Here is a 19,174-nt window from a genome sequence, read left to right on the forward strand (position 1 = left end):
AGCTCCCCTTGGAGAATAGTCCCACATTGGCAATATGTAAAGCCAAAGCCATGGAGGGAGATATAAATAAGTGTCCCCTCCCTCATTCTAAGGCATCCAAGGTTTCAAGCTTTCAAGCTTTGTAATCTCTCTTTATTAGTGAAGCTTTATCTTCTCTAACTCTTCTTCCTATTCTACTTTCAAGAGAGTGTTTTTGAGTTGTTAGTTGGGAAGGTTAGGCTGATTTAGTGCTAAGAAAGAGCGCTAAAGCCACACGGATAACTCGAGGAAAGTTAGTCCGTGACATGCAGCTTCCATATACTCTACATGTGTCATGGTCATGACTGCAAAGAATGTGTCATATCTCCGAAATAAAAATTGACAGAACAAAAGGTTTTTTTTTTTTTCTTATTAATAGAGGCCTCCTTTTGTAATGATCTCCTGTAAATGCCATTGAGTTGCACCTCATATTACAAGCATGCATCAGTGGTCTATACAAAATTTTGTTTCTCATCCCTCTACTTGTACCACTATTGCAGTTCACTGAATCATAAGAAATTTCTCCTTTATTGTACAGTTGCTCTACATCACCATTCACTAGTATGCACCTACCATCTACTTGCTAACCTCATCTAAGAGTTAAATGCTTTGAGCTTAATTTTCCTCCATTTTATGCAAACAATCCTCCAAAGATAGGCCTTGGAGACTTATTGCTTGGTCATAACGTCTTCGGTAGAAAATTCTTATTTTTAAATTAATAACTGTTGAAGAAAGAAAATCATTTGCTAAGGTAGTATGTCTATCAACCCTTCGATAAGTGCTCGTGTAAAATTAGGAATGCTTCTCACAGGCGATGCCAAATAGTTGCTAAAGAACTCTCTATCATTTGACGTTTTATCTTTGCAAGACGATCCAACACAGAAAACACACAGCAAAAGATTATGGAAGCTTAACACAAATGAAATGATCAGTTAAATAAGTAACATTATAAAATTATACCCTTCCCCACTGCTAAAGAAGATGATATTACAAATACAATCCTATAAACGTAATGAAGCTTGAAATAGTGTAGGAGTAATGACATCAATCTGATAATGACAAATAGGAAGCAATTCTGGCCAGCCAATTACTTTTAAATTGCCGTAACTCTGTTTAAAATGTTCAGTAATTGTATTTTCCAGTTTTTCTGCATCATTATTTCAAAAAAAAAAAAAAACAAAAAAAACATAGTGCTTAAAAGAAGTACAACTAGAGCTGTGAATTTAGCTTGAAGAACGTTAATTGCTCAAAAATAAATTTGAATTTAAGCTTGGATCGAAATAAACGAGCCGGGCTATCATTTAAAAGATGAGGTGGAACCAAACCAAATTGCTAGATAAAATTTAATAAAAAGAGTCATGAGCCAATTTCGAGGTGGAACCAAACCAAATAACTCAATTTGAGCCAATTAATTTCAATTTTGAGCCGGATCAAGCCAATTCTAAGCTCAAACGAATCCAACTAACTCAATTTAAGTCAGCTCATTTGGATTTTGAGTTGAATCGAGCTCTGTTTGAACATAATGTGTGACGAGGCGAATTCGAGTCAATTTCAAGCCAACCTCGGCACGAGTAGAAAGTGGATTGTTAAAAGACCTAAGTGCAACCCGCAAGTTCTAAAAAATTTCTTACAATGATGAATATATTAAGCTATTTTGACTTACTACATTATTTGTCCTTTTAACTTAACAGTCCAGTGATATATACAGACCACCCGACAAATTAACCACCGAACCGATTTGTTTAGGCGTGCCACAATCAAACTATTGAGAATTTGATAAATATGTAAAATATGAGTGGTGTTTTACCATGAATATTGATATTTAAGATAGAAATTGAAAAACAGATGAAAGGAGAGGGTTGATTTGTAAATACCAAATTTCGAATTGTCCCTACAGGAAAAAGAAAAGTTAAAAAAATCCATACCGAATTTAGAGCTAGATGGACAGGGGCAGGCGCCTTAATTTCCTTGCAGACATACTGAATTTAGAGCTAGATGGACAGGGGTAGGTGCCTTAATTTCCTTGCAGAAAGTGGTCCCCGCCGACATCGCAGCTGGCCACGCAGTATCCTTTATGCGGCACGCATTAAAAGCCACGTTGATGGCCGCAGGTCCGCACACTTCGCCAACCCTCCCCTTTCCTTGCACACCTTATCTTCAACCTTCTGCAACCATACAGAGAGACAGAGAGAGAGTGAGAGATGAAGATGGAGAGATGGGAGAAAGTAAGCGGCCGAAGGCTGGCGATCATCTGCTTCTACCTGTTGGTTTCCACAGCGACGTCGTCGGATGGGCGGGAGTGGGATATCGCCGGAGAAGGAGGTGGCGCCGGCGGCCATGAGAGGGCGGCGCCGTTCCTTCTTAAGGAATCAAGAGTGGTGTCCAAGTCGGAGGGCGGCGAGATCAGGGTGTTCAAAGGTCCCTCATGGAACGGCCGCCCGTCCCGCATGCTCATTAGCTTTGTAACCATGGAGGCAAACACACTGCTCATTCCCCATTACATGGATGCCCACCTCATCCTGTTCCTCCTAAAAGGTACGGCAAAAAATCATTTAAATAATTGGGTGCTATAAATGTAATAATCCAATTGCTCTGATATAATTCTGCTCATACTATACGAATATTATAAATATATCAAATACTGTAGCAAATATTACAAGGTATAATAATATGGATTTCATATAACTAGCATTAACATTTTAATTCTCAATTATATGATTTATTAAAAAAATATGCATAAGTAAGGGTGTAAAAGAAACCGAACACGAACGACAGAGCTTGTGTTTGTGTTCAATTCGTTTGAAATTTAGTTTATTTGAAATAACCTCGTATTCGAAATTGTTCGTGAAGTCATTGTTGATGTTTTTGTTGGTGTTTTTTTCTAAACGAACGAGCCGAGCACGAGCTGTTCGCGAACGAGAAGCCAGTTTGACATTCATAATATTAATATATATAAATAATATATTATATTTTTTGTAAAATCCGCTCAGTCAAGAATCCTTAAAAAAAATTTCAAGAACACCTGAAAGAAAACCTTCTAGAAAACTCTCTGTATATTGAGTTAGATGATTAAGAACTTAATAATATTATCTAAATCTTTCCAACAATAATAGCATCCAAGAACCTTTTTCTTGTTGGAAAGAACCTTACTGCACTGTTTGTTAAGAACTCCTTGCCATTCACTTCCCTAGGCTTGCGGTTCTTGACCTGAATCCCTGTAGCTAGAGAATAGAGTTCTCCTTCCCTGCAACGGTTCTTGGATGCCAAGGATCTTGCTACAGGCCAAAGTATAGGATTGCCGAATAGCACCTGCAGTGTTTCGGCTACCTGAACGACAGAATGGGAAAGAAAGAACTACCGCAACAAATAAGAACAAGAACAAAAAAAATTGCGAGAACTACACAAACATAAAAACACAAGAGGTTACGTGGTTCGGTCCATTGACCTACATCCACGGAGGGAATCACTACCAAAATTCACTAGCACAAAGAAAGAATTACAGACTCATTACATTGAGAAATCACAAAGTCTCTCTAGATCTTTATCTATACAAGACCTCTCCCTCAATTCTAAAACCTCTCCTCTCTTTCTTCCTCTCCTTGTTAAATTTTCTTCGTCCTCTTCATCTTCTTGATCAGATTTTTCTATCTTCTTATGATGGCCTTCCATCCCACTAGTCCCCTCATCTATTTATAGATAGATAAGGCTTCCCAAGAGGCATGAAAATTACAAGTGTGTCATTTGTCATAATTAAGAGTCATGATATATAACAATTCTTTACCTTGACTCTTAATTACGACACTCTAGAGATTCCCTCCAAATTAGCCTCGATGGAGCCCTTAGCCCCCAGTGAAGTTTACTAAGTCCAGACAATATCTGAACTTAGCAGTCGGTAAAACCTTCGTCAACATGTCGGCGAGATTATCTTCAGTATGAATCTTTTCCACAACTATAGAACCCTTGGCAACAACTTCTCTCACAAAGTGACTTCACGTCTATATGCTTAGACCTTTCGTCAAAGACTTGGTTCTGAGTTAGGTGAATTGTGCTCTGGTTATCGCAGAACACAGTTACAACTTTCTGACATACACCAAGTTCTTCAGCCATGCCCTTTAGCCACATAGCTTCTTTAATTGCTTTTGTCACAACAATATATTCAGCCTCTGTTGTTGAGAGAGTCACCACAGATTGAAGGTTGGACTTCCAACTGACTGCAGTGCTGAAGACCGTGAAGATGAATCCAGTTAGTAACTTCTTGGTGTCAATGCTTCCAGCATAATCAGAGTCCACATAGCCGACGATCTTTTCATCTTTGTCCTCCTGCCTTTTAAAGAGCAACCCCAAATTGGTGGTGCCTTTTAAGTATCGCAAGATCCATTTTAGAGTTTCGCAGTGAGTTTGTCTTGGATTTGCCATGAACCTGCTTACAATACTAACAGCGTAGACCAAGTCTGGTCTGCTGCACACTATCTCATACATGATGCTACCAACCCAACCGGCGCAGGGGACACCCTCCATGTATCGTTTCTCCTCTTCATTCTCAGGAGCCTGAGAGTTTGACAATCTAAAATGCTGACCAATTGGTGTTGAGACCTGCTTGGCTTTATGCATGTTAAACTTTGCCAGAACTTTCTAAGTGTATGACTTCTAAGACAAGAATAAGCTGCCCTTCTTTCTATCTCTGATAATCTCCATCCCTAAGATCTTTGTAGCGGGTCCTAGGTCCTTCATGTCAAATTCTGAGTTCTAGATACCCTTGATTTTCTGGACTTCCTCCTTGCTTCTGCTGGCTTCTGCTGGCTACTAACATGGCTACTAACATGTCATCCACGTATAGGAGTAAGTAAGTACTTATATCATCATCTTGCTTCTTCATGTAGACACAATTGTTGTATCTGCTTCTGACGAAGCCAATTCTCATCATAAAGTCATCAAATCTTTTGTACCATTGCCTTGGGCTTTGTTTCAGTCCGTACAAAGATTTCTTCAGCAAGCAGACTTTATCTTTGGTTTTAGGAGTGTTGTACTCTTCTGGCTGTTCCATGAAGATAGTTTCTTCCAACTCATGTAGAAATGCAGTTTTAACATCTAACTGCTCTAATTTCAAATTTATTTGAACCGCTGGTGCTAAAACTATCTTGATCGAGCAGTACTTTACCACAAGCAAGAAGATTTCATTGAAGTCAATTTCTTCTACTTGTGTGAACCCCTTTGCTATAAGTCTTGTTTTATACTTGACCTCCTCGCTGCTTAAAATGCATTCCTTCTTCTTGAAGGTTCACTTATAACCAACGACACGTTGGTTCTTTTGTCGATTCACAAGTTGCCATGTCTTGTTCTTCATCAGAAAAGCTATCTCTTCATCCATAGCATCAACTCACTTTTGTCTTTCCTTTCTAATCGTACTACGTTGGAGAAGCCGCCAAGTACAGTTCTTCCAATTAAGGAGTAGTCCATTCTTCCCGACTCCTTTCATGACGATGAGAGAACCTTTGACTACTTTGATGCAACAACTTTCTGCCTTGAACTAGTATCCACTTGACTCCAGCGTACCTAAAGATATCAGATTTCTTTTTAGTTTGGGAACGTACCTGACATGTTGCAATATTCGTTCGGCTCCATCAAACATCTTAATTCTGATTGTTCCGCTGCCGACCACCTTGCAAGCCTTGTTGTCCCCAAGTAATACGGACCCACCATTTGCAAGTTGTAGTGTCTCGAACCAGTCCTTGTGAGAACACATGTGGAAAGAACACCCCGAGCCGAGGATCCACTCCTTATTGGATTTTGATTCGATGATTACCAGTGCTTCAACTGAATCATAGTCATCCGAGGCTATGTTTGGTTCTCCATGATCTTTAGAATTTTCTTGAAATTTCTTCTTCCTCTCCGGACAGTTTCTCAGGAAGTGACTCTTTTATGACACTGAAAACATTTGTAAGATCCTTTCGACGATTGACTTCTGCCATTTTTTCCTTTCTTTGATCTTGATCTACTTTGACTGTTTCTTGAGCCCTTTTTCCCTGATCTTCCTCTAAGTGCTAGAAACATTGTTATTTACAATAGTATAACCATATTTTTATATTTTAAAATACTAATATTAATAATTTATTTTATATTTGATTAAAAATTTGTCCCAATGTTGACCTACTTCTTCCTTCCTAGTGCCTGCAACGTATGAACCACAAAATTCAAGGTTAGATATGTAAATGCATAAGAATTATACTGCCCGTATGTGGAGCGAGTGTTGCGCACGCAGAGCTACGTGTGCTCTCCGATCCCGTCTTGGCTAGATCTGCGGTTGGGATCAGAGAGCGCACGCAGCTCTGCGTGCGGAGATAAATTCCGTATGTGAAGGCAAAATTTTAAAAGAATTTATTTAAAATTTTAATATTAAAAACCGAAAGTTTTAAAAAATGGTAAACCTATAAAAATTATATGGACATTTATATACATGGCACACTATTCTTATGCATTTACATATATCAAACTGACATTTTCATAATAATATTACATCCAAAAGTAATATTATTACAACTTTTTAAAAGTAATATGCATCTGTTTCATGAATAGAATTAAAATATCAAAATGCTATAAAAGTTTGTAAGATATATAAATACATGAAAATTGTGTCAGGTTTGTAAAATTTTCAAAATGATATTGCTTCTAGAGGTGTAAAGGAGTCGAGTCATGCCCAGCTTGAGCTTAGCTTGTAGTGGTAGTAGCTGGCTCGTAAGTTCAAACTAAAAAATTCAATTTTTACTCTATCGCATCCGAAAATATATTGATGGCAGGAGGAGGAAGATTAGTGGTAGGCTAAACGAGCCGGCTTGCAAGTCGGAACGAATTTGAGCTCGTGGCTCAATAAGCTCAATCAGTTAGGCTAGTGAGCTCAAGAAAGAGCTGACTCGGCTCATTTACACCACTAATTGCCTCTGTACGTAAATCCCTAGTTATAATATTTCACCTGCTCGATATGCCTGCAATGAATAAATCCGCCACAGGGGAAGCCAAAGCTGGCTGGATTCACGAAGACAATTTGGTCGAGCGGCAGTTGAAACCTGGAGATGTTCTCCAGGTCCCGGCGGGATCAACCTTCTATTTCGTCAACACCCGCAAGGATCAGAAACTCCAATTCATCGCCGCCGTCGAACGGGCCGAGACAGACCTCATCGGAGGCTGGTTCTCAGCTTTCTTCATTGACGGCGGGAAGTTCCCTCCCTCCGTTTTTGCTGGTTTCGATATCAGCACCTTGACCTCTGCCTTCAATGTGAGTACTGTCGCATTTCATCAAACACCTCACGCGCATGCGGTTTTTGTTATAACCAGTCAAGTTTAGCGGATCTATACATCTTCAACGTCTGGTTTGATGTCAGGCGACGCCGGAGGAGGTAGGGTTGCTTAAATCGGTCAGCTTCGCCGGGTCGATTATATTCAACACCGGCAATGAAGCCAATCAACTCCATCAGGTCACCAGCGACATGAAGTCCGAGATGAAAAGGTTGAAGCAGAGTAGACCATTAATACAGAATAGCGACGAAAAAACAGTATCATGGACAACAATCTTGATCTCGATCTTCTTTGGAGAAACAGCGAAGGAGACGAACGAGGCCAAGCGCCGAGCAAGCGATCCAGTGGAAGCACCGGATGCATACAATGTCTACGATCGTGAGCCCGATTTCAAAAACGATTATGGATGGAGCGTCGAGATCAACGGGGACGACTACTTACCGCTCAAGCAGTCGGACATCAGCATCACTCTCCTCAGTCTCAGCACGGTAATTTTCAATTTCCAATCAAATTACGAAATCGATAGTATTAATTCTTAAAACGATCGATGGATTACTGGATGCAGGGATCAATGATGGCGCCGCACATGAATTCCCGGGCGACGGAGTACGGGGTGGTGATTGCTGGGGCGGGAACGGTGGAAGTTGTCTACCCTAACGGGACGCAGGCTATGAAGGCAGAGGTGAGAGAAGGGGATGTGTTCTGGGTGCCGCGGTTTCACCCGTTCTGTCAGGTGGCGGCGAGAGAGAATCCGATGGAGATTTTAGGGTTTACGACGTCGTGGAGGAGGAGTAGGCCGCAGTTTCTGGTGGGAAAGAGCTCGATACTAAGGAAGATGATCGGGAGCGAGCTAGCAGCGGGATTTGGGATAACGGAGGAAGAGTTGAGGAAGTTGGTGACGAAGCAGAATGAGTCGATGATTTTGCCGAGCTTGAAGGAGGCGGGAGGAAGGGGATGATGGGAAGCGATGGCGGGAAAAGGGCGAATCCTTGCTCTTTGTAGGGTTAGGTAGAATCTCGTAATTTACAGTAAGCACCCTCGAAAGTTTAATATTGCGGATTCTAAACATCTCTATGCGATTAAGTTTTGAGTTGGGTGCTTTTGGGCTTCATTTGCCAGTTTAAGGCCCCGTTTCTCTTAAACGGGCTTTTTATTTTATCAAGCACGCGAGTATGCAATCTACTCACTAACCTCATCTAAGAGTTTAAGGCTTTGAGCTTAATTTTCCTCCATGTTATGCATATAATCCTCCAAAGATAGGTCTTGGGGACTTACTTTTACTTAATCATAACATCTTTAAGGTAGAAATTCTTATTTTTAAATTAACACGTGTTCGATAAGTGCGTGTAAAAAATTAGGAATGCTTCTCACAGACGATGCCAAATAGTTACTGACTAGAGAATTCTATATCATTTGACGTTTTATCTTTGCACGGCGATCCAACACAGAAAACACAACCAATACCATAATAGCCCGAAGATCGTTAATTGCTCGAAAAAAGATTCAAATTTTAGCTCGGATTGAGATAGAATCGAAATAAACGAGCCGAGCTATCATCTAAAATTTTGGATGGAGTTTTTTTTTTAGCCAATTTTGAGCCATACAATAATTTGCTCGAACTGGCTCGAGACAACAATTATATGTATAGATAAAATTGAATATCAAGTTGGAACATACCCAAATAACTCAATTTGAGCCAATTAGCTTCACTTTTGAGCTAGATCAAGCCTATTCTGAGCTCAAACGAATCCAAATAACTCGGTTTCAGCAAGCTCGTTTGGATTTTGAGTCAAATCGAGCTCGACTCAATTTTGAGCCGGCTCAGTTCAAAATTGAATATAATGTGCGACGAGCCGATTTCAAACCACACTAAATCTATTCGACCTGATTTCAAACTAACCTCAGCTTGACTCAAAATCGAGCTCAAGATTCGATTTTTAAAAGACCTCAAGTACAACTTGCCCGTTCTCAAAATTTCTTATACAGTTTCGCCTCACAAGAGCTATTTTGACCTCTTACATTATTTTTCTTTTTAACTTTCACTCAAATTAACCACTGAATCGATGTGTTTACGCGCGCCACAATCAAACAATTGAGAATTTGATAAAAATGTGAACTATGAGCGGCGTTTTACCATAAATTTTGATATTTAAGAGATTATTTGAAAATTGGATGAAAGAAGAAGGTTGATTTGTAAATACCAAATTTAGGATTGTCCTTACAGGAAAATGACAAGTTAAAAAAATCCATACCGATCTAGATGGACAGGGGTAGGTGCCTTAATTTCCTTGCAGGTCAGCGGCCACGCAGTATCTTTTATGGGGCACGCATTAACAGCCACGTTGATGGCCGCAGGCCCACACACTTCACCAACCCTCCCCTTCCCTTGCACACCTTATCTTCAACCTTCTGCAACCACACAGAGAGACACAGAGAGAGGTGAGAGATGAAGATGGAGAGATGGGAGAAAGTAAGCGGCCGAAGGCTGGCGATCATCTGCTTCTACCTGTTGGTTTCCACAGCGACGTCGTCGGATGGGCGGGAGTGGGATATCGCCGGAGAAGGAGGTGGCGCCGGCGGCCATGAGAGGGCGGCGCCGTTCCTTCTTAAGGAAACAAGAGTGGTGTCAAAGTCGGAGGGCGGCGAGATCAGGGTGTTCAAAAGTCCCTCATGGAACGGCCGCCCGCCCCGCATACTCGTTAGCTTTGTAACCATGGAAGCAAACACACTGCTCATTCCCCATTACATGGATGCCGACCTCATCCTGTTCCTCCTAAAAGGTACGGCAAAAAATGATTTGAATTATTGGGTGGTATAAATGCAATAATCCAAATGCTCTGATATAATTCTGCTCATAACTATACGAATATTATGAATATATCAAATACTGTAGCAAACATCACATAATGTAGTAATATGGAATTCATATAACCAGCATTAACATTTTAATTCTCAATTATATGATTTATTAAAAAAATATGCATAAGTAAGAGTGTAAACGAACTGAACACGAACAAACATAACTTGTGTTTGTGTTTGGTGCGTTTGAAATTTAATTTATTTGAAATAAACTCATGTTTGAAATTCTTGGTGAAGTCACTGTTCGTGTTTATTTCTTAACAAATGAGCCGAACACAAGCTTTTCGAGAACGACGAACCATTTTGACTTTACTAATATTATTACAACTTTTAAAAATGATATACATCTGTTTTATGAATAGATTTAAAATATCAAAATGCTATAAAAGTTTGTAAGATATATAAATACATGAAAATTGTGTGAGGTTTGTAAATTTTTCAAAATTATATTGCTTCTAGGGGTGTAAACTGAGTTAAGTCGAGTAGAGTCATGCCCAGCTCAAGCTTAGCTTGTAGTGGTAGCAGCTGGCTCATGAATTTGAAATAAAAAATTCAATTTTTACTCTATTCGAGCCGGTTTGCAAGTCAGAATGAATTTGAGCTCGTGGCTCAATAAGCTCAATCAGGTAGGCTAGTGAGCTCAAGAACGAGCTGACTCGGCTCATGTACACCACTAATTGCCTCTAAACCCTTAAGTCCCTAGTTATAATATTCACCTGCTCGGTATGCCTGCAATGAATGAATCCGCCGCAGGGGAAGCCAAAGCGGGCTGGATTCACGAAGACGATTTGGTCGAGCGGCAGTTGAAACCTGGAGATGTTCTCCACGTCCCGGCGGGGTCGGCCTTCTATTTCGTCAACACCCGCAAGGATCAGAAACTCCAATTCATCGGCGCCCTCGAATCGCTTGAGTCAGACCTCATCGGCGGCTCCGCTTTCTTCATTGACGGCGGGAAGTTCCCTACCTCCGTTTTTGCTGGTTTTGATATCAGCACCTTGACCTCTGCCTTCAATGTGAGTACTGTCGCATTTCATCAAACATCTCACGCGCATGGGGTTTTTGTTGTAACCAGTCGAGTCTAGAGGAACTATACATCTTCAACGTCTGGTTTGATTTCAGGCGACGCCGGAGGAGGTAGGGGTGCTTAAATCGGCCAGCTTCGCCGGGTCGATCATATTCAACACCGACAATGAAGCCAATCACCTCCATGAGGTCATCAGCGACATGAAGTCTGAGATGAAAAGGTTGAAGCAGAGTAGACCATTAAAACAGAATAGCGGCAAAAAAACAGTATCATGGACAACAATCTTGGGCTCGATCTTCTTTGGAGAAACAGCGAAGGAGAAGAACAAGGCCAAGCGCCGAGCAAGCGATCCAGTGGAAGCACCGGATGCATACAATGTCTACGATCGTGAGCCCGATTTCAAAAACGATTATGGATGGAGCGTCGAGATCAACGGGGACGACTACTTACCGCTCAAGCAGTCGGACATCAGCATCACTCTCCTCAGTCTCAGCACGGTAATTTTCAATTTCCAATCAAATTACGAAATCGATAGTATTAATTCTTAAAACGATCGATGGATTACTGGATGCAGGGATCAATGATGGCGCCGCACATGAATTCCCGGGCGACGGAGTACGGGGTGGTGATTGCTGGGGCGGGAACGGTGGAAGTTGTCTACCCTAACGGGACGCAGGCTATGAAGGCAGAAGTGAGAGAAGGGGATGTGTTCTGGGTGCCGACGTTTTACCCGTTCTGTCAGGTGGCTTCGAGAGAGAATCCGATGGAGATTTTAGGGTTTACGACGTCGTGGAGGAGGAGTAGGCCGCAGTTTCTGGTGGGAAAGAGCTCGATACTAAGGAAGATGATCGGGAGCGAGCTAGCAGCGGGATTTGGGATAACGGAGGAAGAGTTGAGGAAGTTGGTGACGAAGCAGAATGAGTCGATGATTTTGCCGAGCTTGAAGGAGGCGGGAGGAAGGGGATGATGGGAAGCGATGGCGGGAAAAGGGTGAATCCTTGCTTTATGTAGGGTTTAGGGTTTTTTTTTTTCTTTTTAATTAGGATTTTTTACACATATAGAAGGTATAATCTCGTAATTTACACATAACACCCTCGAAAGTTTAATATTACGGATTCTAAACTCATGTTAACACCTCTTGCCATATTTGGCACTGAGGTCAGACTGCCAGAAATGCGCACACTGTCCGATCTCCACCATTCATGAGGGCAAACATGTATTTCAGTGGCCATTATTTTTATTTTTTATTTTTAAATAATGATGGACGGTGGAGATCAGACAGCGGATGCATGTATGGAATAATTTTTCGTTAACGAGAGTATATAATTCGTAATGTCAAACTTTTGTGGGTGAGAAATGTAAATAAGGAGGTTTTATGTGCTATTTATGTAAAAATCCCTTTTGTTTTATCGTTTTGGCCGTGTAGGCGAATAAAATTATTCTATGAATTTGAGAGCAATGTTATTAGCTACAATCTTTTATGTTTTGCGGCATTTACATACATTATTAATGTTTAAAAGGTGAAATACATGAAATACCACACAATTCTTATGTTTTTAAATACCTAGCACACAGACTTATTGTTACCTATGTAAACATGTAAAATTTGTATGATATTAAATATGTTCACGATGAGTTCTGCGGCGATAGCAAAATCAACTTGGATCTGCTCCGAGAGCGCCACAACGTGTTCTTCTCGAGAGATCATCCGGGGCATCTTGTCTTCCGGCTCCTTATCCTTGGCTATCAATCAGCGATAGTTTGCTCGTACTTCTGAGCCCTTGCATCCCATGCGTGAGTCGACTTCTTGAACTTCTTCTATAGGCGCATAAGCTCCAACTCGACATTCCTCTTACTCTCTGATACCTCAGCCATCATTTGTTTGAAAACTTTCATCTTCTTTTCCTCTTGAACCAAGGCTTTCCTTTTGGTAGTGAGAGACGGACAGGGCAAGAGCACTGCACTGATCGGGTGTCTCGCTCAGTTTGGTGTAACTCTTACCCACCAGAGTGGAGTTCAGGCCGTCGAACTGCATAACTTCCACTAGGTAGCTCGGAAGATCAGGCTCCTCCCTAGGGTGAAGACCAGTGAAACAAGTCTCTCTGGGTGTTCATTATTATATATTGTCCTCCGAAACTTCCAGACACATTACTCTGATCATCCATCCAACCTAATTGTCAACCTGATTATTATTTGAATGGGATTTCCCCATCATACGATGCTTCTTTAGTAGGAAACCTCCATCTGCTATCAAGGATCCCCTGCAGGACGGTCATTGTGTGAATCTGATGATCCTATTTCAACCACCGACTCGATAGCTTTCTACTCGGGCATGATGCGTTTGTCGGGCCATCAACCTTAAATGATGTTTTGGCCCTCTTCTACATAGCCTGAAACACCAAAGCACAAGGCTTTTCATTAATGGATTTAGAAGGTTGTCCGCCCTCCATATGTTGACACTACTGACAAGAGAAAAGATCCGCACAAAAAGAATGCTAGAAAAACCCGATTTTGTTTTCTCTATGTATAATGGCCATGGCTCAGAAACCAAGAAAATATTAATTATTGCGCATTGAATAAGTCTTAAATACCACAAATTTATGTTAAAAATTTATATTCCATTGCCCTCATCATAGTTATAGCTATCAAAAAGAAAAGAAGAATTAGAGAACTTTAATATGTATATTTAAAATGTGTATGCACGATTCTCAAAGATATCTCACGGGCTGAGGAAGAAGTGATGTGGCATCGCAATTCTCTCTAAAGGCAATCTAGGAACGCACACCTAGTCGGCTGGCTCTCACGTACCAGGAGAATTATACCTCTCAGGTAGATAAGAGTATATCAACTCCTAAAGAATTTATCTAACCAAACTCTTGCAGAAGAATCCAACAAAGCTGTCTCGCCTAACAACCGCCCGATCTGATAGCTACTCGACCTAGTGGCCGCCCAGCCTAACGGTCACCCGGATCTTTCCGACCGGATGTCCGTAAGCCCCCTGTGCCATATGTATAACTTAAAATACCCTTGTCATACCAATGTACACTAGGAGTACAATACGTAATTGTACAATCCCTCATTTCTATAAATAATAGATCTATTTCATGAAAATAAGTCCATTTCATGAAAAACTAATACTTAAATTTACCGTTCAATATTGTGCTATTGCTCTCTCCTCTGAGCACTCAATTCTTTAATCACAATGTAAAATAGAAATGTATTTATAATTCATTAATAATTTATTTTCAATATATTTGGAATTCAATGAATTTGGGGGAATTCAAATGGACAACTTCATATAAAGCTTGCCAGTCACCGCCACCCTCCACCATCTATTGTCACCTGTCGTTTGACACCATTCGTTGTTTGTCGCCTGCAACGTTCATTTCCCGTTGCCATCGCCTTCCGCTTGCCGCAGTTTATTTGTCCACCACCAACTAGCTTTCACCGCTGTAGGTTGCCTACTATCAACCGTCAATTGTCGTTGGCGCTCTTCCACCTATTATCAACCATGCAATTTACATTGTTTTCATTTAATTTCAAATCAAGCAAGAAAATATGATGTCCTTTATTTATTTTACATTAAACCAAATAACTCCAAAAATATTTCATATTCAATGCATTATTTTTACATTGCATTACTCTTTCAACAAATCAAAAAACCCTTTCATGGAATGTAAAGAAAATATTTTTTTCTTTATGGGGAGTTGCTAACTTTCTTAACGAGAGAATGATGATTTTTAGTAAAAGAATGGATTAGTTTGCTGCGTGCTAGAAAATTTACGATTTAATTTTGCACGAATCTGGGCATCCATGAATAAAATTGAAGAATATAAGAAACCAATTTTTCATATAATGATCTAGAAAAAAAAACATGGCCAAATCTAAATGAATCGATAGGTTGTATAAACAAATATATAAGTTTCCATCAAATAAATATCAACACTGATCTTATAGAAATCTAGTGATCGAGAAGAGAAGAATATAGTGGAAAAACGCTTGTAAATAATTCATGTGACTCATCAAATCAGACCAACCAAATCATGAAAAATCGAATAAGCCAGACCAAGGCCTTCCGAGCCAAGAAGATGACAGGAAAACGACTGAGTGGTCCTGGCAACGTTTGTCTAACAGGGCGAAGGTCAAGAGGACAACCAGGCCACCGACCCAATGTAATAGCCTACTCTGGAGTAGAACCAACCCAATGGTAGAATCTTTGCCATGAAGCCTCTCACATTATCCCTTAGAAGCCAAGAGGCTCCTCATCAAGGGCCAAAGGTAGCTAACCAGGTAGGCTTAGCTGACCGAACCCCGCTCAGTCAAGTCCAACAGACCGAACTAATTCAGTCAAGCCACACTAGTTAAACTTGGCCAGCCAAGCCAGAAGCAGACCAAACTATAGATCGCCTTTTGTAAAATAACTAAAACATCCCAACATAGATCCTCTCTAAGTGGGGACAAAAATATAAAATCAACATTGTACTAGATCCTCTATGAATAGAACAAGCTTCTAATGAAGAAATAAAACAATTTTGTTGTTCATCATCTCTCTCTTCTTATATATGCTCTATTTTTTTAGTGTGATTCACACATAAATTCATATTCACAACGTGAAGAAAGGCTTAGATATCTTAATAACAATGATTCTTACATTTAGAGGAGGCAAAGGAAAATATTTTTAGGGTCCAATAGCTTCCTTTCTTCCTATGTTCTTTTCATTTTCTTCCCTTTGGCTTTATTTGCAAATAAAATTATTATTTTTTAATCTTTAATTTTTGAGATCAATAATTCATTTAATAATTTAGTGTTCAATTATTTTACTTGTAAATATTATTACTATATTAGAAATTGGAAATCAATATATTAAGAAAGTATATAATTTAATAAGCATTATGTTGATGCGTCCTTGATTGAAATTGTTCCATCTTCATAATTTTGTATATGCATGTAGGGAGTTAAATCATTATTTGCAATGTGCTGGAAAATATGTTGAAACATTAGAGAGAGAAAAAAAAGATAGACATCCTGAAAATAAAAATAAAAAAACCCATTTCTCCCTTCACTTTTTTTTTTTTTTTTTTTTTTTTTTTTTTGCACAAGGGAGAGAGATAATAAAATAACCAAAAAAAAATGAAGACATTTTGTATGATACGACATTCTTCTACAACGCCAGAATGAAAAGACTACGAGTCTATTTGGGGCAGTTGCAGATTATTAAAAGTTGTTGATCAATAGGGGCACGGGAGTAATAGTGAATCGAAGGAAACAACGAATGAAGGGACGGGTTCACGGCTCAAATTATCTGGCGTGTTTAATAAATTGTGCCCACACCTCCCTAATCAAACATCCATAATCGTAACACCCCACCACATTGCAGCCCCACCGTTGCACAAAACAGACCCTATGACGTGGAGCAAGCGGAGCTGATACAACAAACATCCTAATTTCTAAATGAAAAAACCAAGACATGAATGTTGGGTGACACTTTTAAAGAATGATTGGCAGAAGTCTTTGCTAGTCATGATAATCTTCTTTAGTAGTCTTGCCTCCATAGGTAGGCGAGGCCGTGTTGGGTAATGTGGAGACCTAGTTCACCGAATTTAATTAGTTTCCTAATTAAGAATCTCACCTACCGCTCACATACTTTCCCACCTACCACTTACCTACCACACCTATCTACCGCTCACCTACCTCTCACCTACCACTCTCATAGCTGCTATAAATAGCATCTTATGGCTTGTCATAAGCCAAAGCCACAAGCCAAACAAGGTCAAGTCAAGTCCTCTTGAGAGCTAAGAGAAAGAGAAAAAGAGAGAGAAAGAGAGAGGAATGGTAGAGATTTTCTTGTAAACGTCGAGACACTCAACAGTGTAATTCCTCGAAAAAATAAAATCCTCTGCAGCTCCGTAGACGTAGGCAAATTTGTCGAACCACGTAAATCTGTGTGTCGCTTTAGTGTTTTTATGTGTGCAATTTTACTCGTTCAATTTTTCGCTTTATTGCCGTCATTTTTCACAACAACTAGTATCAAAGCTTTGGTTAGAATCTACGGAATAACGATGGGCGGAAACAAAGTGATGACATCGGTGATCAAAAAGTTCAATGGTATAGATTTTGCTTAATAGAGGATGCAGATAGAAGACTATCTCTATGGGAAGAAAGTTCATCTTTCTTTATTGGGAAAGCGACCAGAAAAATGGACGAGGCGGAATGAAATATGTTGGATCGACAGGTTTTAGGGGTTATTCGATTAACCCTATCGAAATCGGTTGCCCACAACGTCATCAAAGAGATGACTACTGCAGATCTCATTGTGACTTTATCAGGTATGTATGAAAAGTCATCGACGAATAACAAAGTGCATCTGATGAAAAAATTATTCAACTTGAAGATAGCGGAAGGTGTCTGTTGCTTAACATCTAAATGATTTCAATACTATCACAGATCAATTGTCGTCCGTTTAAATTGGTTTTGAAGATGAGATACGTGCGCTGATATTATATTGTTGAGTTGACTTCATTGTCAAATAGCTGGGAAGCCATGAGGATGACAGTTAGTAGTTCTACAGGTAAATCTAAGCTGAAATATGATGATATTCGTGATTTGATTTTGGCTGAGGAGGTGTGCAGGAAGGATTCTGGCGAGATTCGTGTTCAAGTTCGGCGCTGAAACAAAGGTATGTGGCAAGGTTGGCTACATAGGAAGATCAAAATCAAAGTCTGATCAGCAGACAACCAGTTGGAATTAACTACATAAAAAGACACTACAGGAATCATAAGAAGAAGAAGAATGATGACGTTAATGTTATATCTGAAAAAATACAGGATGCACTATTGCTGACAGTTCACAGTTCTGTTGATGACTGGATACTGGATTCATGGGCTTCCTTCCATACACCTTCCCGTCGCGAGTTAATGCAAAATTATGTTGCAGGTAACTTTGAGAATGTATATCTAGCTAATGGAAAAACTCTGGATGTGGTGGGAATGAGAGACGTTTATATTGCACTCCCTAATAAGAGCAAATAGACTTTGCAAATGGTCAGACATGTTTCCGAGTTGAAGAAAAACCACATCTCTGTTAGGCAGCTCAATGAGGGTGGTTAATCGGTAGTGTTCTCATATTGCACCTGGACGGTTACCAAAGGAGCATTAGTACTGGCTCAGGGTAAGAAAACTGACACATTATATATGATTACAGGTTTACTAGGGCGATGACACATGAGTCAGAGATGCATTATGGGGAAGCAGAAGAATGTCAGTTTCCTGAAAAGTGGCAGAGCGCCAAAGATTAGAAAATCAGACATTCTACAGACAAATGGTGGAGAAACACATAGTTATGAAGAAATCTTGCAAGATGAGAATTCGAGCAAGTGAGAGCTGACCAAGGAGGAGGAGACGAAAATCAGACTTGGGAGCTAATAGAACTTCCACCAAGAAAGAAGGCATTGCACAACAAGTGGGTATAACAGGTGAAGACTGTGTTTGGTGGCAGTAAGAGGTACAAGACTGGACTTGTTGAAAGGGGCTTTCAGCAGGGGCAAGATATTGCTCATGTAGTGGGAGTTATAAGCAGATACAAGAGTAACCCAGGAAAGAGCTTGGTGGTACAAGACTACGTTGGCGGTGATATGTCAACTGAGGGTGTTACTCGTGAGAAGTTGAAGTTGTGTTCGACTTCAGCTAGTCTTCTGACATGAAGATAGGGGCTTTGAGTTGCAGAGGTGGAGGATATCATGTTTGAGGAAAAAGTCGGTACAACCAGCAGATGATGCAGCCTGTAGGTGATGCAGTTAGTATCCCAGTCTCCAAGTGGGAGAATTGTTGGGTAATGTGGAGACCCGGTCTACTGAATTTAATTAACTTCCTAATTAATACGGTATGATTCCTCGAAGAAATAAAATCCTGTGCATTTCTGTGGACGTAGGCAAATTTATCGAACTACGTAAATCTGTGTATCGTTCTGGTATTTTTCTGCATGCAA

At 40.1% G+C, this 19,174-nt stretch overlaps 1 protein-coding gene and 1 pseudogene across 1 annotated transcript; both read left to right on the plus strand.

Annotated features, from left to right (window-relative positions):
• The first annotated feature begins 2,109 nt into the window (after positions 1-2,109).
• On the plus strand, positions 2,110-8,420 carry LOC110031261 (annotated as a pseudogene).
• A 1,128-nt stretch (positions 8,421-9,548) lies between these two features.
• Positions 9,549-12,650, plus strand: LOC110031262 (vicilin-like seed storage protein At2g28490). Its single transcript, XM_020734378.1, has 4 exons — positions 9,549-10,088; positions 10,921-11,180; positions 11,287-11,688; positions 11,766-12,650. The coding sequence occupies exons 1-4, from the start codon at positions 9,755-9,757 to the stop codon at positions 12,156-12,158; spliced, it is 1,389 nt and encodes a 462-aa protein (XP_020590037.1). The 5' UTR covers positions 9,549-9,754; the 3' UTR covers positions 12,159-12,650.
• The last annotated feature ends 6,524 nt before the right edge of the window (positions 12,651-19,174 follow it).

Source organism: Phalaenopsis equestris, unplaced genomic scaffold, assembly GCF_001263595.1.
Source record: "Phalaenopsis equestris unplaced genomic scaffold, ASM126359v1 Scaffold000800, whole genome shotgun sequence".
Classification (NCBI taxonomy): domain Eukaryota; kingdom Viridiplantae; phylum Streptophyta; class Magnoliopsida; order Asparagales; family Orchidaceae; genus Phalaenopsis; species Phalaenopsis equestris.

Coding starts and splice junctions, on each gene's coding strand:
- LOC110031262 (XM_020734378.1), top strand. CDS start 9,755: ATGAAGATGGAGAGATGGGAGAAAGTAAGCGGCCGAAGGCTGGCGATC. Junction 10,089..10,920: donor CATCCTGTTCCTCCTAAAAG/GTACGGCAAAAA, acceptor AATCCGCCGCAG/GGGAAGCCAAAGCGGGCTGG. Junction 11,689..11,765: donor CTCTCCTCAGTCTCAGCACG/GTAATTTTCAAT, acceptor TACTGGATGCAG/GGATCAATGATGGCGCCGCA.